This window comes from Callospermophilus lateralis, chromosome 2 (assembly GCF_048772815.1).
Source record: "Callospermophilus lateralis isolate mCalLat2 chromosome 2, mCalLat2.hap1, whole genome shotgun sequence".
In the NCBI taxonomy this organism is placed as follows: Eukaryota; Metazoa; Chordata; class Mammalia; order Rodentia; family Sciuridae; genus Callospermophilus; species Callospermophilus lateralis.
The window spans coordinates 135,219,192-135,246,506 of record NC_135306.1 but is presented as its reverse complement, the minus strand read 5'-3'; the positions used below and the strand labels follow the sequence as shown (position 1 = coordinate 135,246,506).

The 27,315-nt window shown below is 35.8% G+C and overlaps 1 protein-coding gene across 1 annotated transcript in view; it reads right to left on the bottom strand.

Annotated features, from left to right (window-relative positions):
* Positions 1–27,315, bottom strand: part of LOC143640667 (putative N-acetylated-alpha-linked acidic dipeptidase) — a 357,153-nt gene that overhangs the window by 314,651 nt on the left and 15,187 nt on the right. Inside the window, 1 exon segment of the mRNA XM_077108330.1 lies at positions 68–231. Within this exon segment, the coding sequence (XP_076964445.1) occupies positions 68–231 (164 nt within the window).

Sequence of the window (27,315 nt, the reverse complement as noted above, 5' to 3'; positions counted from 1 at the left end):
GGCACGCCCTGGCCCCCGGGGCTCAACCCCCAGTTCCTTGTACTGCATGTCAAAGTGGCCAGCTCACAGGGTCATGATGCAGGTTTGCGGTTTCCCGTTTATCTGCCTCAGTCATATGTGTCTCTTTGGGAACATCTTGACCTGTTCGGAGCCTCCTGATAGGGGACGATGACAGTAACCCAAGGACGCAGTTATTACTCTTCCCTCCTCGCTTTTGAGTCATTTCCCCAGCTGTTTCAAAAGATATATAAGGGGGAAAAAATTGGCAATAAAGCGGCGGCAGCACACGCTTCCTCCTGGATGAAGAACCTTGGTGTCCTGTGTATTTCTTAACCTCAACGTCCCTCGCCAGACTTGGCTCCCATAGCCGGATGCGGCAGGGTGAACATCGGAGGAAAAGACCACTAAGAGACTGTCTCATGCAATAGCAAAGTGTTTATTGGAGGTCCAGCATGCTAGGGCTCAGAGCTTGCTTCGGAGGAGCGGAGAGCAAAGAGCCCAGAGAACAGCTTGAGCAGAGCTTATATACATTTTTTTGGAAAGGGTAGGGACTTCACATACGGCATAACAAATCATCACACGCCGCGGGAAAATCAAACAACAACTCTAAAACATGATTAGCACATTCACTGGCAGAAACTAGTTGTCTAGGGGTGATTGGTCAGTACAAAGAAGGGTATACATTTGAGCTGATTGGCTTAAGCCCTGAGGTGTGTACGTGCTGGACTGCAAGGTTCCTTTCTGGAAGGGTGGGTTGTATTTACAGAACAACCAGATGGTCAGGAGATTTCAACATACATTCCAGTGGCTTTTCCGGGAGTTGTTTTTTTAACTGCAACTTAACAGGACTTAAAAACTTTACAATACTTGAAACAAATCTTATCCTTTACATTTCAATTTTTTTATCCTTTCAATATAAGAAACGTTATGGCTTTTGTAAGCTTAATTTATATCAAAATCTAATGCCTTCATTCTTCTCTGACATTATCCAACTTCTAAAATTATTGAATATCATTTCCTTCCTCTATTTCTCAATGGACCTTGGAAAATACAAAGATCCTGGGTATCGTACAGAAAGCAAAAAGGTCAGCCTTTGGGAATTCAGTCCACATAAGTCAACAATGACATAGTCATTGATTACTAAAGGGGAAATTTCCTTGGATCAGAGATTTTAATCATCTTTGCCTATGGAAGGGATCTAGTACAGCATTGCATCCCTGATCCTGAGGGTTCTCTGGCAACCCTTCCACTCTGTGTTCTCCGTATACCTAGGGCATGTAGAATCTGGGTATTGCTACCATGGTGATGAACCCCCCACCCCATCCCCACCCTTCTTCCCATCCTTAGGAAATATTTTTTGTGTGTCTGTGTGTGTGTGTGTATGTGTGTGTGTGTGTGTGTGTGTGTGTGTGTTTGTTTTCACCTTCTACTTCTGAAAAACATGGGTTCCTTGAGGTGCCTGTGAACAAATCTCTTATTCTGTTTAGGTGGGGCTGGAGAGGATAATGTAAGTGGGTGAAACAAAGCCCAGAATAAGTAAGTGTATTTAAATTCATCCACATAAGAAGGAAATTTGTGAGTCAAATAATCTATTACCTCACAGCTTATTTTCAGACAAATTGTTAACTAGCCACAAATAATGATGTTAATAATTCAAAATATATCTTCACTATCAACAAGAAAACAAATTTCTCAAAAATCAGAGATCATGGTGTAAAAATACCTTTTCTATGTGCTTTTCAATTCCTGTAAGAAAAAAAAAATGTTAATCAGAATTCTGCCTTTCTGCTTCTTTAGTATTACTTATATGTGTTAATAAAGTATTTTTCTTATTTCCTTATAAGTTGCAATCAGAGCTTTTGTTGATAAGAGAACCTAAAATAGCCCATGAGACTCATTTTTGGTGTGCACTGAGAATGAGGGAACTCAGAAAGAAGCTGTGCACTGAGGTGATGGGACCCAGGAACCCAGTGTCACCCAGTGTCTTATTCTCAAGGAGAGGTCTGACCAAATTTACAATTAAAACCAAACAGGGAAGAATATAAAAGCAGAAAGCATGGGAATTGGTTACAAATTATGCAACATTGTTTAGGCATGGATGAATGCTCAGTGTCTTCAGAAATTAATTTCTGGTCAGGCAACAGATGGTGGTAAATTAGGTAACATAATTTGAAGAAAAAAATGAAGTTAATATTCCCTTAGCCAGAATTTTCTGTATGATAGTCCCCTGGACACAGAGAAAAATATTTTATTCTCTATTAGCTACTAAAAATATTCTCCAAGATTACAAGAATGCACAGAATAAGTGATTGACCCAATGTAGGGTTGGGTATGAAGGAGCACATGTCCCTCCACTGAGCATAGTGGTCTCTGCAAGCAACATTGCCCAAAAAAGTGAAGCCAGATTTAAAGTCAGGTAGTCAGTGTAGTTAGGTAAATCAGGTCTAATACCGAGTGAATTCTAAAATGGAGGCCATGCTGGGAATGACTCAGCAAAACACAGGACAACTCATGGAATGTTAATGAAGTCCCGAAAAGGCCCTAGGCCAAAGTCCACCTCAAAGAAATGTTAATGGAGCCCAGGAAACAGCCCCAACAGATTTGGAGATAGCCCATCCCAGAGAAGTGATAATCCCATCCCAAAAGGTGATAATTAAGCCCACCTCTGTCCCACCCCTCGGGCCTCCAACCTACATTCCATCATCAAAACTATAAAAAGGGGAAACAACCGCACTTCCACAGATTCCACTTCTTGGGTCCCCTTCTTCCTCCGGGAGAAGTCTTTTCTGCTGTCCTTTAATAAACTTCTAATTTCTACTCTGACCTTGCCTCGGGCTGCTTCTTTGGTGTTATTCTTCAACATCGGGGAAGCAAGGACTCGTCACCGGTCAACAGCGGTATCAAAAGGATTCCTATCTCTGAGGATGGATCCTCTCTCCTCACCTGGAACAATGCCATTTAGGGTTTGTGTAACATCTCATTCAACTCTCTCTACATTTCCTTCAGCCTTTCCCTCTTTGGGGCCATTCTGATTTCACTGTCCCTGAGTTGATGAAAATTTTCCTTTGCTTCTCAGTCCTGTGTTACCAGTTAAAATTGCTCTTCCTCAAGAAGAAAATGGTGCATCATCTGATATTGAACTTGGATCATGTTCTTCCTTAAAGACGCATAGTCCTGTAGAGATATTCATTTAAAAGGATTACATGTCCTTATTCCCAAAGAAACGATAAGAGTTCATTTTTTTTCCCTTAGAATCATCAAGAAAATAATTTATGGATTAAAAGAGAGGACCCAGACATAAGCACAGACATCTAAAATTAACTGATTGTTGGTAAAGGTACCAAAATCAAATATTGTGTGTTTTTAATTATGTGAAGGTTTGTTTTTTCATATAGTTTTCCTCTATGAACAGTTCTTGAGAGAACAACAGAATATATAAGTTTCATAATGTGAATGTTGGATAAATGATTTTTTTTTTTTTTGTAGCAGGGATTGAACCCAGGGGTACTTCACTACTGAGTCACATTTGTGACTGGGTTTCACAAATGTGATCAGAGCCTTGCTAATTTGTGGAGGCTAGCTTTGAAATTGCAATCCTCCTACCTCTATCTCCAAGCTGCTAGGGATTACAGGTGTGTGCCACTCACCAGGCATGACAGAAAAGACTCAGGCTGAGCTCATTAGTAGAGTACTAAATCTAGGGAGCAGTGGATTCTGGTGGATAGAAATGAGTATAATTCATTCCCACCATCACTAAAAGAATGATTAAAAAAAGGTCTCATAAGTTTTAAACATGGTCATGAGGTCTAATTATCTCACCTAAGGCTTATTTTAGTGGAAGAGTTGATGACAAATTTTAAGTAAAAAACAGTAAGCCTATATCCCATATATATAGTAATTTTTCCATATAATAGAGTGCATCCACAAAGAAAAGTAACAGTTTAATGTATTTGGAAACATAACTTTTTAAAATTATATTTCTCATCTGCAGCTCTTCCAATCATAAATTGGAGGTTATGTTTTCATTGCTATCCCTCACCATTTTCTAAGTTATTACAAAATTACATCATTGACACTGTTTTTTTTTTTTTAATGTGGTTATAAATCACTCAAAGTACAGTTTCCGTGTATGTGTGTGTGTGTGTGTTGCTTCTAAAAATCATGCAGTTCACATATCCTTTCTGATCTGTTAAAAAGAGAAAGCTGAACACATGTGATACAAAAAGGCTAAAAATGAAATCAGTTTTTCCAAGTCAAGGTAACTGTGTGCCCCCTAGCATTTAGTTTCTGCAAATGCCAAGGCTACTCTTTCAACATCGCTCTTCCATCCTGGGTTCCAAAATCAGTCAAGCTTGGGCATATGGCTACATTCACATCCATAGTCTTATCCTTATGTTTCTAGCAACTAAATGCGATCATGAAAGGGATGTCCATGGTCTACAAGTTTGCATAAAAATCTCCACATCCCAAGCAAGACTTATAAGGTGACCAATTTCAGGATACTCTGAAGGCTGGCCCTATGTGACTTCAGCTTCTTCTGAGAAATCTTCTGAAGGTGGAATGGCTTTGTTATCCCAGTAGTTCCAGATTCCATCCACTGTGAGGTGTACTAGAAAATCCCTGTCCACCTTAACACAACACATAGCATATTCAGTTTAATCCTCCAAACACATTTCTGATCATCACCCTCTTGCTCCACATTTGAATGATCTGAGCCTTCTTCCTCTAGGTGGTTCTCTTGGAACAGCAGCTCAGATTCCACCTCAGTCTTACCAGTGCTTCTATTTTTACCTCTATTCTCTGAGTATGGCTCATGGCAGTAACCTGGCAGAGTGGTTGGGGGCACCACGGGGAACAGGAGAAACCAAAGGTGAGGTGTAGTTGCCTTCTCCTTTCTAACAAAATGCAACCACTTTGAACTGGCACGATTTTCTTCATTGGATGTGGATTTGTAAGAAAGTGAACAGATTTGCTTACCTGAGGAGGGCTCAGGGATCTGACTCACTGCCAAAGACAAAAATCTGCATCCCATCTTCAACACTTCTCAGTTGTCTGCAATTCAGTCTCAATGGTCTACTCATGGTGCTGGGCCACCCACCTGGGAAACCCTTTTCATCTTACACACCACCAAGATTGTATAACTGGTAATCCAACAGCACATCTCAGGAAGGAGCCTTTAAACCCATGGCCCTTTCAGGGACTTTCAGATCCAGCCGATAGAAGATTATAAATCTGGAAATCAACCTATTACTTGACTATTATTAAAATTATTTATTAGTATTTTCTTACCTTGTTAGCTGAATTTTGGGAAGTATTCTTAATGCTATACTGGTATTTGTTGATATAACTTTTATTGGTCAATTAATCCACTCTTTCACTCCATTTGTATCATGTATTACCTTCTAAGAATTGCATTTTGGATAATAATAATATGGTAGTACTACACTTCTGATCTTGGAATTTGGAGTCTAGGGGCAATAAGTAAATATCAATTTGAGGAGCATTTGTTGAATATTAGAAGATAGTATAGTATACTTGGAGTGTGGAGTAAGAGAAACTATCCTGGTATATGGAGGCAGGGATGGCTTTCCTGAAAAACCTTTGAACTGAGATACGATGAATGACTAGGACTTGCAGAAATGATAATCTGTCAGATACCTGGATCTACCCAGCTAGGTCAGACTAGAGAGAAATCTAATCACTTTAGCTGCTTTCTGTTCATTAGTAAGCTAAGATATAAATCATTTCATCCTTCTGCCACAGGTTTGATTTAAAAAATGTATATTAAACACATAGTTTGCATTGTTGATGAGACTTGAAACTTTTATATACTAAGTGAGATAAGATACAAGGAGTAACACATATTCATTTTCATAAACTTTCTGAAATACACAAATCCATAAAAACCTAAACAGTTAAGAGAATTCCAGGTAGTGCAAAGTGGGAATGAATAGGAAATTAATGTTAATAGGTATTGAATTTCTTTGAAGGGACTGAAAAATAACCTCAAATGGTGGTTTCACAACATTTTATTAAAATAAAATTTAAGGAACAAATCTATAAATTCAATGTGGTTATCACAATTCATGGCCATAAAATAATTATACTTCCTTAAATTAAAACAGACCCCCAGACATCATGTGTAGGCATGTAACATAACATGATAAATTCCCAAGAACACAGTTTCTTCAGACTTGGGCATTCACCAATGACTTATCATAGTTTTTTAAATTTTCTCAGTTTTTTTCATTTTTTAAAATTGTTTTCTTTTTTTCTCATTACTGTGGATGAATACAGAGACTCATACAAGTTAGGAAAGTGCTCTCCTACTGAACTTCAACTGTCCTTTGACCCCTATTTTTATCTCTCTTTTATTTTTATTTTTTTATTGTTGGGTGTTCAAAACATTACATAGTTCTTAATATATCATATTTCACACTTTGATTCAAGTGGGTTATGAACTCCCATTTTTACCCCGTATACAAATTGCAGAATCACATCAGTTACACTTCCATTGATTTATATATTGCCATACTAGTGTCTGTTGTATTCTGCTGCCTTTCCTATCCTTTAAATTTAGACTGAACTGGTACTTTAGGGGAATATAAGGTGGAATAGAGAACAAAGTTAATTATTTCCTTCAATTATTATGATTATTTTTTGTACCAGGGATTGAGAGAGCAGGTCACATTAACTGTGATGATGGAGAAGAGGGGAGAAGATAATATTGAACGTAGAATTGATAGGATGTGGACAATTTTTTTTTTTGTGTGTGTGTGTGTGTGTGGTATTCTTGCCAAGGAAAAACTTATATGAGACAAAACAATTTTGCATTTTCTTTACCCTCTTAGATTTACTAGTTCCTTAAGACTCAGCTCAGTCATCACTGGAAGAAGGGGAACCTGCCCCTCCTCTGGTAGTTTGAGTGCTGTGAACATATAACACTTAGGGGAACACTTGTATATTTGTTATTCCATACTTTATCCCATTTCCTGCAAAGTAAAAGAGGGTACAAGCTAATCCAGTCCAGACTCTGTGTATGGAAGAGTTGGTGAGAAATTTTTCTCCCTTTATTTATTTACATTTTTAAAAAAAATTTTCTAGAGAAGACAGTGAGAGACATCTTTGGGATTTAGGTAAATATTTAGTACATGTCAGATTTCCCTTAAATCTTATTACTCAGTGGTATGGGGTGTATCAATACAAATCTAGATTATGAAATGTGAAAAATAAGAGGTGGTAAGTTTAATATTCAGAAGCAGTGTCTAAATATCATATTACCAACATAAGAGTACCTGAAAGAATTGCATAAGCTGTATTCATAATTTTAAAGTCAAAGGGTTCATTTATGGAATGTGACAAAGGAATAACACTAGGCATGTTACTCAAAACTCAGTTTCTTTACTAATAATACTAAGTGTGACTGTTCTATATGTCAACTTGAATCGGTGGAGTCAGTAGAGTAGTTTACCTACCCTAAATGAATGAACCTCATCCTCCCCACTGAGGTACTACATATAACAAAAAGCAAATGATGGAAGGATTTACCATTTCTTGCCAAACTGTCTGAGCTAAGAAAACTCACTGTATTGCTCTTAACTTTGGACTATGATTTATACTACTGGCTTTACTGGTTTTCAGGTCTTCAGACTCAGGCTGAATTATAGCACAAGTTTTATATAGTGTCCAGCTTGCATATAGGAGATCATGTGACTTCTCAACTTCCATAACTATTTGAGCCAATTCCTCATAATGAAGTCATCTCTGTCTGTGAGTTCTATTTTTGTGGAAAATCTTGCCTAATACAATAAGAAAAAGTCATTCTATGAGAAAAAGTATTTGACAAATTAGTACCCACAATATATTCAAACTGATTAATATTAAGAAAAAATACATTGTTTTACTATGTCCTAATTTATTTCAAATGTGTATATCAGCAAATTAGTAAACACTATATATTCAAACTGATTAATAATAAAAAATACAATGTCTTACTATGTCCCCATTTATTTCAAATGTGTATATCAGCATGATTTTCATGGATGAAAATTCACTAAGACATAGCTTGAAAATCAGAATCATATTAGTGCTTTTGCTTAACATTGTTTTAGATATTCATGCAACATATTTAGTAGTGAAAAGACAGCAGATTACAGCACTTGTAAATAATACCATTATTATCTGAAAATAATTGTTAAAGTTCAGAACAATTTAAATACTGAAAACTCAATGTTTTTCATATTAATATAATTCAACTATCATGATGCTAACATTCATGAGGACAAAATATGAAAATAACAAGGAATATTCAAGGGAGAAATTATAAAACAGGTCCTAAGCTTACATATACATTCAAAAACACAAGACAACAAAAATAATCAATATATAAGTATATTTGTGCATAAGCTGAATTCAGAAAAGATAAAGTCAGAGTAGTGTATTTATCATGTCTATATGTGTGTAATTATCTATCCTGAGTATGAAAGGTGAGATTCACTCACCTGGGGCAATAGGAAGAAATTGGAGCTTCTGCTCAGAATAAATTCAGGCATCACTTATAAGAACTGTTCTCAAAGTTATAAAATTTTGACTCCATGGATGAGTTTATATAGACAAAATAGATGAGGTGATTTTTTAAATTTTAATTTCCATTTTTAAAAATTAGTGAACAAAGTCTCATTGAAAACTAGGAGGTAAATATACACATAGAGATATTTCTGCCTGCATATCTCTGCCCAATTTCACATGGGAGAGAAATACTAGGAGATGGTCAATTTTCGTAACGCACCTAATCTACCCACTACCATTCAATATCTCTAATTCCAGATTCAGTGCAAGCATCCTGAGGGACAATTTCATAGAAGGAGTGAGTGACAAGTTTATGGGTGTCCCCTCTACTATCTCTGGAAGCCAGAAATTGAAAGCAGAACTTACTTCAAGAATATTCAGTCTAGTTCTGTGTGCATTCCAATGCACAATTATCTCATTATGTATTCTTAGAGTCTTAATTCGGTGTAATTCCACTTGGTAACACTTCCACTGATCCTTTCAGAAGGATCTTCCTTTCCCAGGTTTACAAACTTGGTGTAGAAATTACTGCACCATATTCCCTTCTTTCCAACCTGGACACCTTCCTTTCATTGTGTATATTTCTCAGGCAGGACCATAACAATTTAGAATATAAATAAAGTTCAGATGAAGTCTGTCTGAGGATTCCCCTGAGACAGATAAGCAAGCTAGAATCACTGCCCTCAGACCCACCACGTCCATCTTCATCTCCACTGCATGAAACTGAAGAGTCACTTTCTTCTTCTTCTTTAAACTCTTCCTTATTGTTCTGTTTTGATCCTGGTGAGGAAATGATGGTTGATAGATGATGGCATGTGAGAAACCTCCAGTGAATCCCTCCATGGAGATTTCAGACCCTGCTTCTCTTCTTTCAGCTGATGGAGACCACTGGTCTATTGATATCAACTTGGAATCTGGGCCTCCTGTCCTAGTCATGTTCTTATGCTAATCATAGCTTGTCTCTTTGGGTTCTGGGTTTGGCACCTCTTGTAGACATCAGATGTCTTGGAGTCCTGGGCTACATCAGGGTGATTTTCTCTGAATTAAAACAGTTTTTCTTCAATCTCATTTTTCTCCTTCTGGAAATCTTCAATATATTTCTGATTTATTTGTTCTGGGAGTTGCTTTTCTTTCTCAGATAGGACCTTGGTCAACTCCTTGTTGTTCATCTCATGCACTTGGAAATACTGGGCCTGCTTCTCTTTGTAAAAGTGGATATAAGAAGTCAGGATTTTTCTAGGTGAAGTGTGGATATTTCTCAAATTTTTTTTTTGCCTTTCATGAAATTTTTTAAAAGATTCTTTGACTTCCAGAACTAATGCATTCAATATATGCAACTTCATCAATTTACAAGAAAACATTAACCCATTTACATTTATACATTTCTGAAGACAAATGCTTAAAAGCTTTATATTTTTCCCCAGTCCAGATGTAATAGGATTGCTTTGAATGCTTTGCTATCATTATATTGGACATTGTTCTCTATATTTTTTCAATAGTCTCAGGATGTTTTTGTCTGAGCAGAGGCCTTAGCTGTGACATCATGATATTTTGAGATTTCTCTCTAGGTCACTGACAAAGTGTCAGTTGTGCAAACACCTCAACAAGAGTTTAAAATTCTTCAATCTCACAAGTCAGCCGATAAATTATTTTTAGAAGTCCTGTAGTATGTGTGATACTGTATTTCTAAAGAGAAAGAGCAAAAACATTACTTTCTTTCATTAGGGGTTAATAAAAAATAAACCTCACCTGCAATATATTCCTTAAGTAGTTTAGACTTAACAACATAAATGGAAGATTATCTACTTTTAAAATAAAATTTATGCTCCCTTTTATATGCTCCACTCACAGTATTTGAAATCTCAACCTCTTTAAACCTGGATGCTCCTGCCAAATCTTAGCAGAACCTCCCTTAAATAACATACATCAATAACACAAATGCCAGTCCACTCATTCAAAAAGCTTCAGATAAAATAAAAAATGCCCTGGAGACAGAATAATATGACAAAAGGAAGATAACTGTCTAAAAGGGAAAGGAATTCCCTTCTGTAGTGCCCTAAGTAAGGCCACTTTCTAAGGGCAACCCAAACAGGTATCACTAAAGTTTCAGATAAGGAGCTGGAAATAATACAAGATAATCCAATGAAACCCCAGACATGCCTCCAACTGTTTTCTATGGGTAGAAGGTGAGCCTGTAATCAGTGACTGACTGACAAATGCTTCAGTCCCCTGTAGTTGGAAACAAATATTTTCTAGAGAATCAGACCATATCTCCTTTCAAACAGCAAAGTTTCAGGAGATTTATAGCACTCACAGTTTTAGTTGGCTTTCTGTTTATTATATTGAAGACTCAATGAAAGTTTTACCCCTTCTATAGTCTCTTCAGTACATCTAATACCTAAGAAAACTTAAATACATGGCAGATCTGGTAGCTACTATCCTCTTACCAATCTTGTCTTTTCTGGTGTAATACCTCTTACATCAATGTCCTTTGAAAAATGAAAATAAAACAAACTTAATCATAGGACAGAGAGAGTAACTGAGATAAATAACATTCACCCAAGAAAGTAAAGAAACAAATGAAAAACACAATCCTTACATTTTGTTTATGGTCACAACTTACTCTGAAAAATGGTTGCAATGAAAATAATTACATCTGTTTTAAACCTCCAACTATTTTATAAGTGATAGTTAAAAAAAAGCACAGGATATATTCTGAGTTTTTGTAGTCAAAAAGAGATTTATAAAATTAATATTGAAAAATAAGTGTTTGAGAACAACACATCCACAATCATATCAGACTTTTTATCCAAAATGTCATCCACATTTGGAAGTATGCAAACTGTGTTTAAATGGCAACTGGCATTTTACAATAAATACACTGTGCTTTTAGAATGAATGAGTGGAGGTCACCAAAATTCCCCTTTCTAACCCAGAATGGATATTGAAAACCCTCCCATTTCTGGCACCTCATTCTTTTTTTCACCAAAGTCGTCTTTCCAAAGCCATCACCAGATTCTGGATTTCCATTGGATACTTCATAGAACAAAGCTGTTACCTGAAGTTTCAGAAAACAGCATTCTGCAAATTCTTCAGTGTTTTCCAATTAAGCTTAAATCCCACACTCAAAATAGCACTACATGACATCAAAAGTTTTTTTTGGACACACATGGAACATACAATAAAATATATTAACTTCTGCACTTCAAAACAACGATAGTTTAAAATTCTATAGCGCAAGCTTGAACTAAAAATATTTACATGATTTTTATTAAGTATGCTTCAGCACCTATTTGTAAAGCCTTCTGACAAGTGAATTTAGAAAAAAAAAAGTAAGGGAAAAAATATGAGTTCATTTACTGAGAATTTTGTACTCACCTGAAGTCTCTATAATTGGTATTGTTAGTGGCTGCAAGAAAATTCATCTAAGTGGCTCAGTGGTTCTGTGTCTTCTGGGCTCTCTGGACAACAGCTGCAATCTCCTGAGATTTCCACAGTCTAGCTAACTTCAAGTGCCTCTGAAGAGAATATATATATTCTTTAATTTTTCTTCAGGAAACCTTTATATTATATGGGTATTTTAAAGCCCCATCCTGATTAGGTTTATGCAGGATAGAGTATCATAAGAACAAAAGGTCAAGTCCATTCCTTGATCCATTTAACTACTAATCTCCTTAATACATTACAAACACACTTAGTGCTGGTTTTTCTCTTTTTTTTTTCTCTCTCTGGCCCTAGTGATAGAACCCAGGCTAATCTTTCTACTACTGAACAACATTCCCACTCTCTATGTGATCTCTCAAATATACCCCATAGGAAATGTTATATTTAAATTTCTATTACACAAGTTTCTCTCAATCCTATTTTCATATCTGATAATATTTTAACATACTATTTGAACATAAATTTTTCTCTTCTCACAAATGTCTGTCCTTTCTTATTTATTATCTAGAATCCTTTATCATCTTCACTTTCCTCATAGCCATTTAAATCCTTTCACTCCTGCCAAATTTCTACCAGCCTTTAGATTTGAAAATTGGAAGACCAATGATTTATTGGGGGTAATTTCCAAAAAGTAAAAGTACAGATTCAATTGTCTGGCATCCTGATTTGATTTTGAATTTTGGAATATGACAAAGGCACAAAAATGAAAAAAAAAGAAGTAATGATCTTGTTGAAAGCAATTTGAGTAAACTTAAATTTGTCAAAAGATATCATGATTCAAAAAATGACATATGAACAAAGATTATTTTGTTATCTCAGATTTCTTTTCTTTTCTTTCTTTCTTTTTTTTAAATACCAGAGATTACACTAAGGGGCACTTGGCACACTTAACCACTGAGCTCATATCGGCACTTTTCATATTTTATTGTGATACTGAGGCTCACTAAGTTGCTGAGGCTGACCTCAAACCTTGGACCCTGCTGCCTCAGTCACTTGATTCTCTGGGAATACAGGCATGTGTCACCACACTTGGTAGCTTTAACATATTTTTAAAGATATATTTCATCTACGTAATTTTTTATATCTAAATAAGTTAGCAACTAGTAATTTACTGAATAACTAATAATGAATTGTTATGTCGAAAAGATTACATTAATGAGATGTTTCAATAAGTGGTTAGCTTTACAAAGTAATAACTAACATCAAAGTAGAGGGGTGCATGCTTGTAATTCAAGTTATTCCAGGATGTTGAAGCATAAGGATTCCAAATTCATCCCTGGGTTGAACACCCAGTAGCACAACTTAGGAAAGGCAGGTTCCCATTCTTCCAGTGATGACTGAGCTGAGTGTTAAGGAATTAGTAAATCCAAGAGGGTAAAGAGAATACAAAATAATTTTGGCTCATATAAGTCCTTCTTTGATAATGATAACACACACACACACACACACACACACACACACACACACACACACACACTGTCCACATCCTATCCATTCTACATTCAGTGTAATCTCTCCCCCTCTTCTCCATCAGCACAGTGAATGTGACCTGCTCTCTCAATACACAATCATAATATGGGTCCCAAGAAGGGAATCATAAGACTGCCAAGCTATAGGAGAATTTCTTTGTAAACAACTGAGGGAACAAGCGAAAACAAAACTTTTTTTTTTTTTTTTTTTTTTTTTTTTTTTTTACATTGCAAGTAAAGAGGATTGGGTATGTTTTCCACATGATACACCAATCTTCTCATTATCTTTTCTGAATTTCATTAACACTAAGGTCCCTACATCAATTTGAAATGGTCATAAAGACAGGTAGAAGATGGTAAAAATATCAAACTTACACAGAGTAAATAGGAATCAAACATTTACTGATTGCCTATCATGTACACTACAGGAAATTTTATATACTTCAACTAAAATATGAACATAGTTCCAGTTATTTGTTCACAGAAGCACTCCTACCCGCAGGATGGTCTATATTTTAATTGGTCTTTCACTGTTAAGTGCAAATTTAATTGAAACATTAGATATTTCTCCAAAGATGTATATCATATGCCCAAATACAGGTTTCATTTCAAAGTAGTGCACTGTGAGCTGGGTATCACTGGGCTCTGTGAAGTAAACTGACTTCACTCCAGCAGTAGAAGAGGCAGTAAGTGATCAAGGCCATTTTCTTCTTTAAATAATAAATTTGTGGTTTTAAAAGTTAACTATCATATTTTTGCACACTTGTATGTAAGTGTGCAATGTCAACTCATGGCATTCAAGATGCCATTTTGCTACTTAAATGTAGGATTCCTTTATTCTCAATTCCTGAGTATCATTTGTCCAGCATCAGGACTTCCTGGTCTCACCAATAAGTAAAACTCAAGATAGGAATGAGGAGGGTTCAGCAATCATATTTCTGAGGAAAAGACAGCTGATTTCTGTTTTTAACCAGAGGTATCTTTCAAAAGTGGTAGTTGTTAGCCAGCATAATGGCACACACCTGAAATCCCAGTGGCTCAGGAATCTGAGGCAATAGGATCCCAAGTTCTAAGTCATCTTCAGCAACATAATGTGGCCCTAAGCTACTTAGAGTGATCTTGTATCAAAAGGGCTGAAAATTTGGTTTAGTGGTTAAGTGCTTCCTGGGTTTAATCCCTGGTGCAAAAAAGAAAGGAAGGAAGAAAGAAAGAAAGCAAAAGAAAAAAGGAAAAAGAAAAAGGAAAGGTAATTACTTTTGAAGCTCCAAACTTATAATTTAAACAAGAAAATGCTCTTTATCACTCACTGCCTTTTCTAATGTTGGAATGAATTCAATTTTCTTCACAGAATCCAGTGATACCCAGATCATGGTGCACTACTAATATGGTCAATCTAAGATGTCCCTCACCCCTCCAGCCAGCTCTCATTTCTCTGGGCACATTCTTTTCCTGCTGGGCTATGTGCTCCTCCCCTTTCATGCCTCTATTCTCTCTCTGACCCTCTATCTACTCTCAGCTTCACCAGAGGATTATTTCTCTCCTGTGTTTAAACTCTGGCCAGTCATCACCACACTGCTTTTGGGATCTACATTCGCTTGTGGCCCTTGCACTGCTTGGCTCACCCCTTCACTAGGTACAGGGAGTGCCACTTCCCTGTCCTCAGAGTAGATGGTGGCTGCACCGACAGAGAGAGGAACTTTAAAGAATTTTTATTTACGGTAAAGTTTATGTACTGATTGTTTTTCACTCATCAGGCTTTGCTCTGCTTTAAATACCATAAACTGTAGTTCCTTGAAGTGACCTTCTTAGTCCCCTTTGCTGCTTTCTCTTTCATTGGGATGTGTGTATTTTCTTATTCCTTTAAATACCATAAACTGTAGTTCCTTGAAGTGACCTTCTTAGTCCCCTTTGCTGCTTTCTCTTTCATTGGGATGTGTGTATTTTCTTATTCCTTAACTCACCATACCTGGTGCTTTGATCTACCATAATTATATTGAGTCCAAATTGTTATGAAGAGATGTCAGAAACTCAGAATTTATCCTACTTATAAATCCTGCTTAGTTTTTCAGCATGTTGTGTTTTTACTTGTTAACTAAATACCCAACAGCCCACATCCTTCCCCTTTGTATTTAGTATGTTTCCCTTACTTCTTCTCCATCAACACACAATCATAAATATGATGCCCAGGAAGAGTGTCAAAAGGCTGCCAGGCTCTAGTGTAATTTTAGTAAATTTTCTTTATAATTAAACTTTCTTTAAGTTTTGCAGCTTGTTAAACACAAAATAAGTAGAGATGATAGACTAGTGGAGGAGGAAATAGAATTTGCCAACTGATGGCCTCCATTTTGACAAGAGAAGATGAGGTTATTTTAAAGACAAAGGTCTTTGAAAGACTCATTTTGTATATAATTGCATATTTATATTAATTATTTTGCACAGTGGAGACTCTTCTAGCATATTTTATTAAACAATAATTTATCAAATACTGTTTTGGATTTTAATCAAATTAACAAACATGAAAATAATGCACAAGGATTTGGCACCCCAAAAAATGACTAAGAATTGTATTGTCTGTAGAGTCTTAAAGGCAGTTTCAGCAGTATATTATGTATAAATATATTTTTGTTTTCTTAACACCCTTTGGGAATTTAGACTATCCTATATAAATTCTAGACAGCTAACATATTGAATTTATTTGAAAAAAGCTCTTGCAGATTGAGTCCATTATTTCCAATCTTGACACTAAATTTAAAAAAAAATTAAAATTAAAGAACCCTAGTTGGGAATAGAGCTCAATGGTATAGCACCTGCTTGGCATATGTGAGGTTTTGGATTTGTTCCATGCACTGCAATAAATAAATAAATAAATAATCAAAGATATGTTTCTCATTTATATTCATTTCTTCTCTGCCCTCTCAGCTTACTCTCAGCTGAAGATTTACCTCAGGGCCTCATGCTTGATAGGCAGGAACTCTATCACTGATCTGCACCATCAGAGAAATACCTGACTCTTTTTACTTTTTTTTTTTTGAGTAATTAGGAGATCTTTAATGGTTTTGTTACATATATGCAAAATAAAAACAATGAGACAAAGTCTTCTTCATGTTAACCAGCCTTTCTTTAAAATAAAGTGAAATTATATGCAATAAGTGAAAATTTTGATATTCTTGTGTTGTAAAGTGGGGGATGGAGGATGTGCTGTTTGTATTTTCATTTAATATAGAAATTTACCATGGTTGTGCACATACATTACACGAACTTTGTGTGTGTGTGTGTGTGTGTGTGTGTGTGTGTCTGTATAGTACTAGGGATTGAAACCAGTTTTATGCATGCAAGGCAAGCACTTTAAATTGCAAGGCACAAGGTGGGAGTAAGGTTGATAGCAGAGGTTAGAAAGTGATGTGTTTCTGGAAGGATAGTAGAAAGAAATAGACATTATTATTTCTGTGTGTATATATGTGACTGCATGACCAATGTGATTCTGCAACCTGTACTCTCAGAAAAATGACAAATTATGTCCCATATGATTCAAATTTATGATATGTGGAGGTCATTGTACTTTCATGTGTAACTAATTAAAACAAAAAAATAAAAAAAGAAAGTGAGACATATGACTTCAAATGGAGCTCTACATACATTTTTAAATAATGCATTTTAGAATTCATTTAGCATCTATTGATTTTTAAACCTTGACCTCACTATATGGGATGCAGAGATAAAAATAACATTGCTGATGTTACCACACACTAAGGGGCAGCTTTATTCATTCAATTAAGTACAATACTGTAATACGAAAACTCTAAATTTCTAAATCTGCTGTTATAAAAAGATGGCATTGCTTACAAGAATCAGCTCTTTGCTTTTCTGTTTCTTAACTCATACATTCATGAATTAGACATAAAATTACAATTACATTTGATATAAGATTATACTTTATGCTTATAAAGTGCTTATCTCCCAGAAAAAATTAGGTTGATTCCTACCACCATTTCTTCCTTTATTCTACCCATCACATAGTTTTCTTTTTAATTCCAACAAAAAATCTTAAAGTAACACATAATAAATAAAAAATAAATTACATTAAAATGAACAATTTTATCCCTTTAATGGATACGTCATAAAGAACTATAGCCCTGCTACAATTTTCTCTCAACTTTGACCTAAACTAGTACTTGAAAACTTTTTAAAAATGTACTATTGAAGCATACATAAACAAACAGACAATAACAAGAGAGCCTTATCCACAATAGCAATAGCACTTAGTAGAAAGTGCCCTGTATTTTTAAAAATGTACAAAATTTTTCTGAAAGGCAATTAACACAGTTTTTTCTTAATCAAATAAATGTTAATTAGGAGAGAATTATTGAAAGTGATATGAAGACAGTGGGAACTAACTTCCCCAAACTTGGATAACAATTTCTACAATTTATTTATCCTAGTCATCTCTTGTGCACAACTTGTAGATACTACATGTGCTAAAAACATTAAGATCCAAGTTGTAATAATTATTGATTCATATGTTTATAGTAGTTATAGGTGGGAGTTCTTAAAAAAAAGAGATGTAGAGTACTTTAAAAATATTTCCAAATAGCTAAAAAAAAATAAAAAGAAAAATCAAGTTAACAAAATCAAAGCTTATGAACCATGTCTATAACAAAATAAGAGTACAGCATGCTCTCCAAAATGCCAAAATGGGTACAGGTACAGGCAAACCAAAGATAACTACAAGATCCATGGGGTGTCAGAATCTTTTCAGGATGAAGCACAGGAACATAACAGAACATCTGGCAGATTTGAGAATGTCAAAAGTCAGCAACAAGGATTCATCAAAAAGTGTGGAGAGAAAATTTAACAACAGATTAGTAGGGTCAGGGTTCATTCCAATGTGCAAGAAGTCCAGAATAACTCGTGAAAGGATGAGGACAATGTGGTTAGTATAATTCTCACACATAACTAGCCCTAAAAACCTTCCACAACAAATCTCTCTAGGGAAAAAAGGTACTAAGAGTAAAATGCATATTAAATGAAGGGGGTGTAAAATAATCAGAGATAGAAGATATTCTTACAAAATAAATGGGAGAAAGAAACAGAATAAAGAGAGGGTAAAAGTAAAATATCAAATATTGGCATCTTCACAAAGGTTAACTCTAGTTTGAGGATCCTAGAAAAGCTATCTTGACCAATCCTTGTCTCATAAAAGTTAAAAAGACTAATTTCATAAAGATAATTAGAATAGAGAACATTTTCATTCATACTTACAAAGATTCTAAAGAAAGGACCTTTCAAAAAATAATAGACCTTATTTTTAGTATTGGCATCTAAAAGTCCTGAAAGAGCCTTGGTCATATGATTATAATGAGGTTGTTGAGTGCAGTCCCAATCCTAGAAGAATTACATTTGAGCCACCCTGTCAGTCCCCTTCTTGGAAACTCTGACCCCACTTCACTAGGTCAACTGTGATTATTCACCTAAAGCAGTTCCTGACAGTTAATTCTTGTACTCTTTCCTGATCTTCTCCTCCTCAAACTTCCTCTTTTAGTTCTCATTGCAACACACCCCACCCATACTCTTTCTACCTGTCCTTGCTCAAATAATACTTCATTAAAGAATCCCTGATATAAATCTCTATCTATCTACTATCTCCATCTATCCGTCCATCATTCTATCCATCCATATTCACATGTGGAGTGCACAGGATCCTAAATTATATGATGCTGCCACCCCCAGATCATGACTTTTCTACTTCATACAAAGAAATCTGGTATGTGTAACTGGAGATCAGAAGTCAGCTCCAGCATCTAACCTGTAATTCTAGCACAAGTTTTTGGATTTAGGAAATGATTCAAGTAAATCAGCTATCCTTGGGGGAAGGATTTTGACAGTATAAGCCCCCAAAGGGTTGATTTTAACTATTCAATTTAACTAGTAAGGGAATGCTGGAGATGAGAAAATGTTTGAGGTAGCTGTCTTACTCTGAGGGGAAGACATGAATTGAAGTTTATCTGTGTTCCTGTTAATAATGGTGAGAAATTTTGCTTACTGGGAATATTACTTATATGAACTGGAGAAATCATGAATGCTAAATATCTTAAGGTGGGGGATAAGGGGGCTACAGGGAGCCACTGGTGATTTGCAATGGCTCAAGTTTATCCACAACTTTATGATTAAATGGAATCCTCCATTCTTTCTGTGCACTTTGTGCCATTGAAGAGGGGATTGCGTTAAGAATTTGTGATCTTAAACCACTGAAATATTAAAAAAGATGAATCACCACTGAGACTTACAGAGGAAGCTGGTTCTCTGCAAGGCCACAGGACTTCTGCCTTGTCCTTGGGTGTCCTGTTGTCCCAATTAATGTGCCTTCAGATTTAACCAGAGAATTGAGAATGAAAACAACAGCAAAATGCTTGAGTCCTACATCTTGCCAGGGCTAGAGAACACACTGGAGGGCCATGATGCCAAAATCAGTGCTTATCTTCCCTGACACTTGAGATTCAGTGTTGTCCATGGACTCAAACCAGGAAGGAGAGTACACAGCCAATTTCTCCAGGCTCATGGGTGCAAAGGGGCTTTCAGGGATTACTGGAAATTGATCACTGGATTCAGCACATTAGTATGACCATTTAGGGTCCTCAGCACTTCCCCATTCCAGGTGATCCAATCTGGCTCTCTGAATCTTCCTTAAGCCAAGATGGGTTCCCTGAAGCCTATCTGGGTAGAGGACAGAACACTTCTTGGATGGTGAAGTTAATGATGATGATGAAAAGGAGGAAGAAGATTGCCTTGAAATCTGAAAATGTGCTCAGGATGCATCTAAAGATGTCAGCCAAGTAGGGAATCAAATGCATGAGATCACAAGAGAAAGCTGGACTGGGAATAAGGCAAAAGAAAACCCAAACCTATTCAAACCTGGACTAGGTTTGCCACACTGTGGTTACTGATTCAAAATTTCTGAGATATTTATACAAGAGGTGGTGAACTCCCTTGCCGTCGCCATCCCACTCCAAATAATATATTTCTGTTTCTAATCATAACTCTGCAAATTTTACAGAAAAGTGCATCCACATCAAAAGGATTTCCTCTTCATGGGACCACTGACCCTTTGCCTGATTTTGAGTTGTTAAAGGACAAATGGAGAGCAAGCAGAAATGACATACATACGCATGTTAACAGATAATCAATAAAGTTAGAACTTTGGTAATCCTGAATTTAACTAATATGCTATCAAGACAAACCAAGGATAGTATATAAATCTAATGTTAGTAGTAGATGAAGATATTAAAAGAATCAGAGCATTAGGGAATGAAATGAAAATCTACTTTCCATTCTCTTCTTCCTCTTTTAATCAATTTGATTACAAAACATTCCCAGGCCTTTATATCATTATATACAATATAATATTAAATTTTATACTCTAGCCAACTAGAGGATTCAAAAATAAAAGCCAATAAAATGGATTTTGGGGTATTATTATCATTATTTTCCCTGCAGTACTGGAGATTGATCCCAGAGCCTCGCATATACTAGGAAAGCACTCTACCACTGAGCTACATCCCCAGATTTTTGTTTGTTTGTTTGTTTGTTTGTTTTGACATAAGGCCTCACTTAGTTGCTCAGGTTTGCCTCAGTGTTGGGCTTCTGCTGCCTCAGTGTCTGGAGAAGCTGGTATTACACATGGGCACCATCCCATACCTGGCAATAAAAAGTCTTAATATAAACAGTTTATTCATACCATGCCGTAGAAGAGAATTTCCTCACTTCCTTCATTCATTATACTTTACCCTAGTATTTTGGGGGCTCTCATAAATAGTATGATTTCTGTTGGTGAAAAGCACAAATGCTCTCCAAGGGTGCATATGGTTATTATTTTCAAATTTCTAATCTAAATTATTGGTGGTTTTTGTTTTTGCCTTAAAATGAGAGAATAGAATGGAAAGGGAAGAAATAATTGACATGCAGCTGAGATGGTTGAAATCTGTGGAGTAAGCCAAGGAAACAGGGTTAATGGTCCTTCCTATGTGGCTGATTCTAAAAAAGGAGGAGCTTCATCAAAATCCATACAATTGAAAGTGATATGAGCAGTATGATTTTTTTTTTTGCAAGGATGTGGGGGAAAAGGTACATTCATACATTGATGGTGAGACTGAAAACTGGCGCAACCAATCTGGAAAGCAGTATGAATATACCTCAGAAAACTTGGAATGAAACCAACATTTCACCCAGCTATCCCACTCCTTAGTTTACACCCAAAGGAGTTAAAATCAGCATACTACTGTGATGCAGCCACATCAATGTTTATAAAATCTCAACTCACAATAGCTAAAGTATGGAACCAACCTAGATGCCCTTCAACAGATGAATGGATAAAGAAAATGTGGATGCACAACGGAATATTCCTTAGCTTTAAAAAAGAATGAAATAGTGTCATTTGCAGGTAAGTGGACGGAGCTGGGGAATATTATGCTAAGTAAAATAAGCCAATCCCAAAAATTCAGAGGCCAAATATTTTCTCTGATAAGCAAACACGGATCCATAGTGGACTAGTGGAGGCAGAGAAGAATGAAGGAACTTTGGATTATGTAAAGGAGAATGAGGGGAGAGGTGAGGGGAGGGGATAGATGGTAGAATGAGACAGACTAATATTATCACATTATATACATGTATAATAATACTACTTGTGTTACTCTGCATCTGTACAACCAGAGAATGAGAAGCTTCATTTGTGTACAATATATCAAAATGTATTCTACTGCCATGTATAACCAATTAAAACAAATTAAACAAACAAACAAAACAAAACAAATATATACACACATATACATATGTATCACAAGTGGCATAGAAGACGGGAAAGAGGGGAAGTAGGAGATGTAAAAAGGAGATACTGGGGAAGGAAATTGATCAAATTATACTGTTTTATTGTGTACATGTATGAATATATTAAAAGAAATGCCCCCCAAAATAAAACACACACCCCCAAAACTAAGATGAACACCTTCCTTTGAACTTAAGAAAATATGTTCAGCTTTATTAGAATATAAAAGAGCAAACACAAGTAGGTTCAGTGGCACATGCCTATAATCTTGGTTTGAAGGCTGAGGCAGAAGGATCTCAAATTCTAGGCAAACCTGGTCAATTTAGGGAGATTCAGTCTCAAAATAAAATATAATAATGGCTAGTGATGTAGCTCAGTTGTAGAGTGCCTCTGGGTTCAATCTTCAGTACCAAAATACAAAAACAAAACAAAATTAAACAAACAAATAAAACAAGACAAAACATGACATATCTAAGCAATTGTATATAATTTGTAAACAATGGGATTGCAATTGTTAAGAATTATTTCCACTGATACTTGGAATGAGATGATCAAGTCCCCCTTTTACAAGCATTTGGTTGCAAACTGCCTAAGTGTTCTGAAAAGAAATAAAGGAAAGAAAGGGATATAGATTCAAACAGAAAAATAAGGTTTAGGAATAATAATAGGATAAAACAAGAGATTGAAATAGGATTTCCTAAAAACAGATATGATATTTTTGTTTGGGGTATTTATTTTTTTAAATTTATTTTTGGGGATACCAAAAGTAAATTTAATTGAACTTAGGGGCACTTGGTCACTGAAACACATCCCCAACTATATTTTGTATTTATTTAAAGTCAGGGTCTCACTGAGTTGTTTACTAATTCACTGGTTCTGAGGCTGATTTGAACTCATGATCCCCTGCCTCAGCCTCCCTAGGTGTTCATTTATTATTACATGTAACAAATTGTGGTTTATGTAGATTAATTTAAGGGATGGCTTCCTGCTAGAAATTGGATTTGGTAACTTGATTAAGTATGTTAAAGGTTTTTTAATTCAATCATTGACATCAGGGTGTGTCTGCCATTGGAATATCTAATCCCATACATCTATACTTTGATGAAATGGGTGTGGTCATTGGAAACCATAAAACCTTTTATAAATGACCAACTTTGTTCTTTTCCAGAGCTACTGGGTTTGGATTTGGCTGGACTGTGGATACCTCTGAAGCTTAGTGCAACCATTAGGTGAACAACTAAGCAGATTTTAACAGATTTCTTATTGAATGACAGTGGAAAAACCCATTACAAATACCCACAGGTAAATGCTTAATTTGCACAAAATAATTTCCCTGGATAGTTTTTTTTGTTTGTTTGTTTGTTTTGTACTAAGAATTGAACCTAGAGGCATTATAACTCTGAACTACATAGCCAGCCCTTTTTAAATTTCTTTTTGTGATTTTGCTAAGTTACTTAGGGTCTCACTAAGTTGTTGGGGCTGGTTTCAAACTTGGAATCATTCATCCTCAGCCTCCAGAATTGCTGAGATCACACACATGTGTCACCACACCAGGATGGGTTGTTTTCAAATTAAAAATTTAGTGCTTAGAAATTCAATGATTACTTTAAACTTACTTTTTGTACATTTGTAGATTTTTTTGTGTATTTTTTGGATTAATATTTTTTGCTCTATTTTCTGTAGAACCTGATTGATATGTATTGTGAGCATTCAGAAGATAACTGTCATCAGGTAACCTGTAATTTTTTAGCAGGTGCAATACACATTATAATTGTATTGTTTTATCATAGGATCCATACATGATTCAAGTACTTAATATTATGCTATTTGTATATTTATGTATATGTTTGTGTACAGGTATACACAAAATGCTAAAATTTAATCTGCTGAATTACTCAAAAATACTCATTGTTAGATGGAGTATTTAAAGTGATACCTTTCAGTTTTATGAGTTAGATTTTAAGGTTTGAAACTTACAGAGATTTTAGTCAACGTCAGACTTGGACTTTTGGAAACTAGAGGAAGATCTAGAAAGCTAATGTCATCTACAAAATATTTTAGATAAGGAAATCTGGATGAATCATTTATTTAATCTGTGAATTTATTTTACTTTTATCATATTTTTTAGTACTGGGTATTGAATCCAGAAGTTCTTTACTACAAAGCTACATCCCCAGGTTTTTGGTTTTATTATTTATTTATTTTTATATATTTAAAATGATGTTAGGCTGAGGAGGCTTAGTATGGATAGTTTTACAATGTTTTGATATGTTCCTGATATCCCTAGTTGTTCTAACGTTTTAAAAATGAAGGGGGCTGTATATGTGTAATATAAATTGAAATGCATTCTGCTGTCATATATAAGAAATTAGAACAAATAAAAAAGAATGAAATTGAGGCCTGACTGCAAGAGGACTGTTTCTTACCTCTGACACTATTCAGCATGCCCAGGATTTTGGTGATGTACCCTGAACTGAGCTCCTGGTTTACTGCCTGAGGCATTTAAATTTGCAACAACACAGTTTTGTAAAAAATGCCAGAATGTTTCCATTTGGGATTAATTTGTTATATTTTTTATTCTAAACTCCTGGAGATATAAGAAATGTTATGGCTTTTGTAAGCTTAATTTATATCAAAATATAAAGTCTTCATTCTTCTCTGACATTACCCAACTTCTAAAATTATTGAATATCATTTTCTTCCTGTATTTCTCAATGGACCTTGGAAAATACAAAGATCCTGGGTATGTTACAGAAAGCAGAAAGTTTAGCCTTTGGGAATTTAGTCCACATAAGTCAACAATGACATAGTCATTGATTACTAAAGGGGAATGTTCCTTGGATCAGAGATTTTAATCATCTTTGCCTATGGAAGGGATTTACTACAGCATTGCACCCCTGATCCTGAGGGTTCTCTAGCAACCCTTCCACTCTGTGTTCTCCCTATACCTAGGCCATGTAGGATCTGGATATTGCTACCATGGTGATGAACTCCCACCCCCACCCCGCTTCTCATCCTTAGGGAATGTTTCTTTGTGTGTGTGTTTGTGTGTGTTTGTGTTTGTTTGTTTTATTTTTGGTTTTCGCCTTTTTCTTCTCAAAACTATGGGTTCCTTGAGGTGCCTGTGAACAAATGTCTTTTTATGTTTAGGTGAGGCTGGAGAGGATAATGCAAATTGGTGACACAAAGCCCAGAATGAATAAGTATATTTAAATTCATCCACACAAGAAGGAAATGTGTGAATAAAATAACCTATTACCTCACAGCTTTTTTTCAGACAAATTGTTAACTAGCCACAAAGAATGATGTTAATAATTCAAAATATATCTTCACTATCAACAAGAAAACAAATTTCTCTAAAATCAGAGATCAAGATGTAAAAATACATTTTCTATATGCTTTTCTTTTTTTTAAAGAGAGAGAGAGAGAGAGAGAGAGAGAGAGAGAGAGAGAGAGAATTTCAATATTTATTTTTTAGTTTTTGGCAGACACAACATCTTTGTTTGTATGTGGTGCTAAGGATCGAACCCAGGCCACATACATGCCAGGCGAGTGCACTACTGCTTGAGTCACATCCACAGCCCTCTATATGCTTTTCAATTCCTTCAAGAAAAAAAAATAATGTTAATCAGGAGAATTCTGCCCTTCTGCTTCTTTAGTATTACTTATATATTTTAATAAATTACTTTTTCTTATTTCCTTGTAAGTTGCAATCAGAGCTTTTGTTGATAAGAGTACCTAAAATAGCCCATGAGAGACATTTTTGGTGTGCACTGCACTGAGAGTGAGGAGCTCAGAAAGAAATTGTGCACTGAGGTGATGGGACCCAGGAACCCAGTGTCACTCATCTAATAGTCTTATTTTCAAGGAGAAGTCTGACCAAACTGGCAACTGCCGCAGTCTGGCTGGGCACAAATCACAAGCCACTCAAGAGGAGCAAACTTTATTTCTGAACTCCACCAGCACACTCCACACACACTCCCCAGGAACTCTCCCGAACACCACGTGGCTCCTCCAGGAACATCACACACCAACAGGAACTGCCTTCACGGGAACTTCATCAACCAAAGCAAACTCTCCAGGAATCCCCGCAAGAGCTCAACCAGAACTCAAAGAGAACTCCATGAGAACTCAAAAGTCATCATCTTAATGGCTCGTTGGCGTCACCTCACAACCACTACTTCTGGCAAAAATGCCATGCGTCATTCCGACTCGGCTATGGCTCTCAGCAGGCAACAATTAAAACCAAACAGGGAATCACATAAAGGCAGAAAGCATGGGAATTGGTTACAAATTCTGCAACTTGCTTAGGCATGAATGAATTCTCAGTGTCTTCAGAAATTGATTATAGGGATTATAGGTGTGTGCCACTCACCAGGCATGAAAGAAAAGACTCAGGCTGAGCTCATTAGTAGAGTACTAAATCTAGGGAGCAGTGGGTTCTGGTGAAACTGAGTATAATTCATTCCCAACACCACTAAAAGAATGATTAAAAAAATGATCTCATAAGTTTTAAACATGGTGATGAGGCCTAATTATCTCACCTAAGGCTTATTTTAGTGGAAGAGTTGATGACAAAATTTAAGTAAAAAACAGTAGGCCTATATTCCATATATATAGTAATTTTTCCATATAATAGAGTGCATCCTCAAAGAAAAGTAACAGTTTAAGGTATTTGGAAATATAACTTTTTAAAATTATATTTCTCATCTGCAGCTCTTTCGATCAAAAATTGGAGATTATGTTTTCATTGCCATCCCTCACCATTTTCTAAGTCATTACAAAATTACATTGTTGACACTGTTTTTTTAATGCAGTTATAAATCACTCAAAATATAGTTTATGTGTGTGTGTGGGAACTTCTAAAAATCATGCAGTTCACATATCCTTTCTGATCTGTTAAAAAGAGAAAGCTGAACACGTGTGATACAAAAAGGCTAAAAAGGAGATCCGTTTTTCCAAGTCAAGGTAACTGTATGCCCCCTAGCGTTCAGTTTCCGCAACTGCCAAGGCGACTTT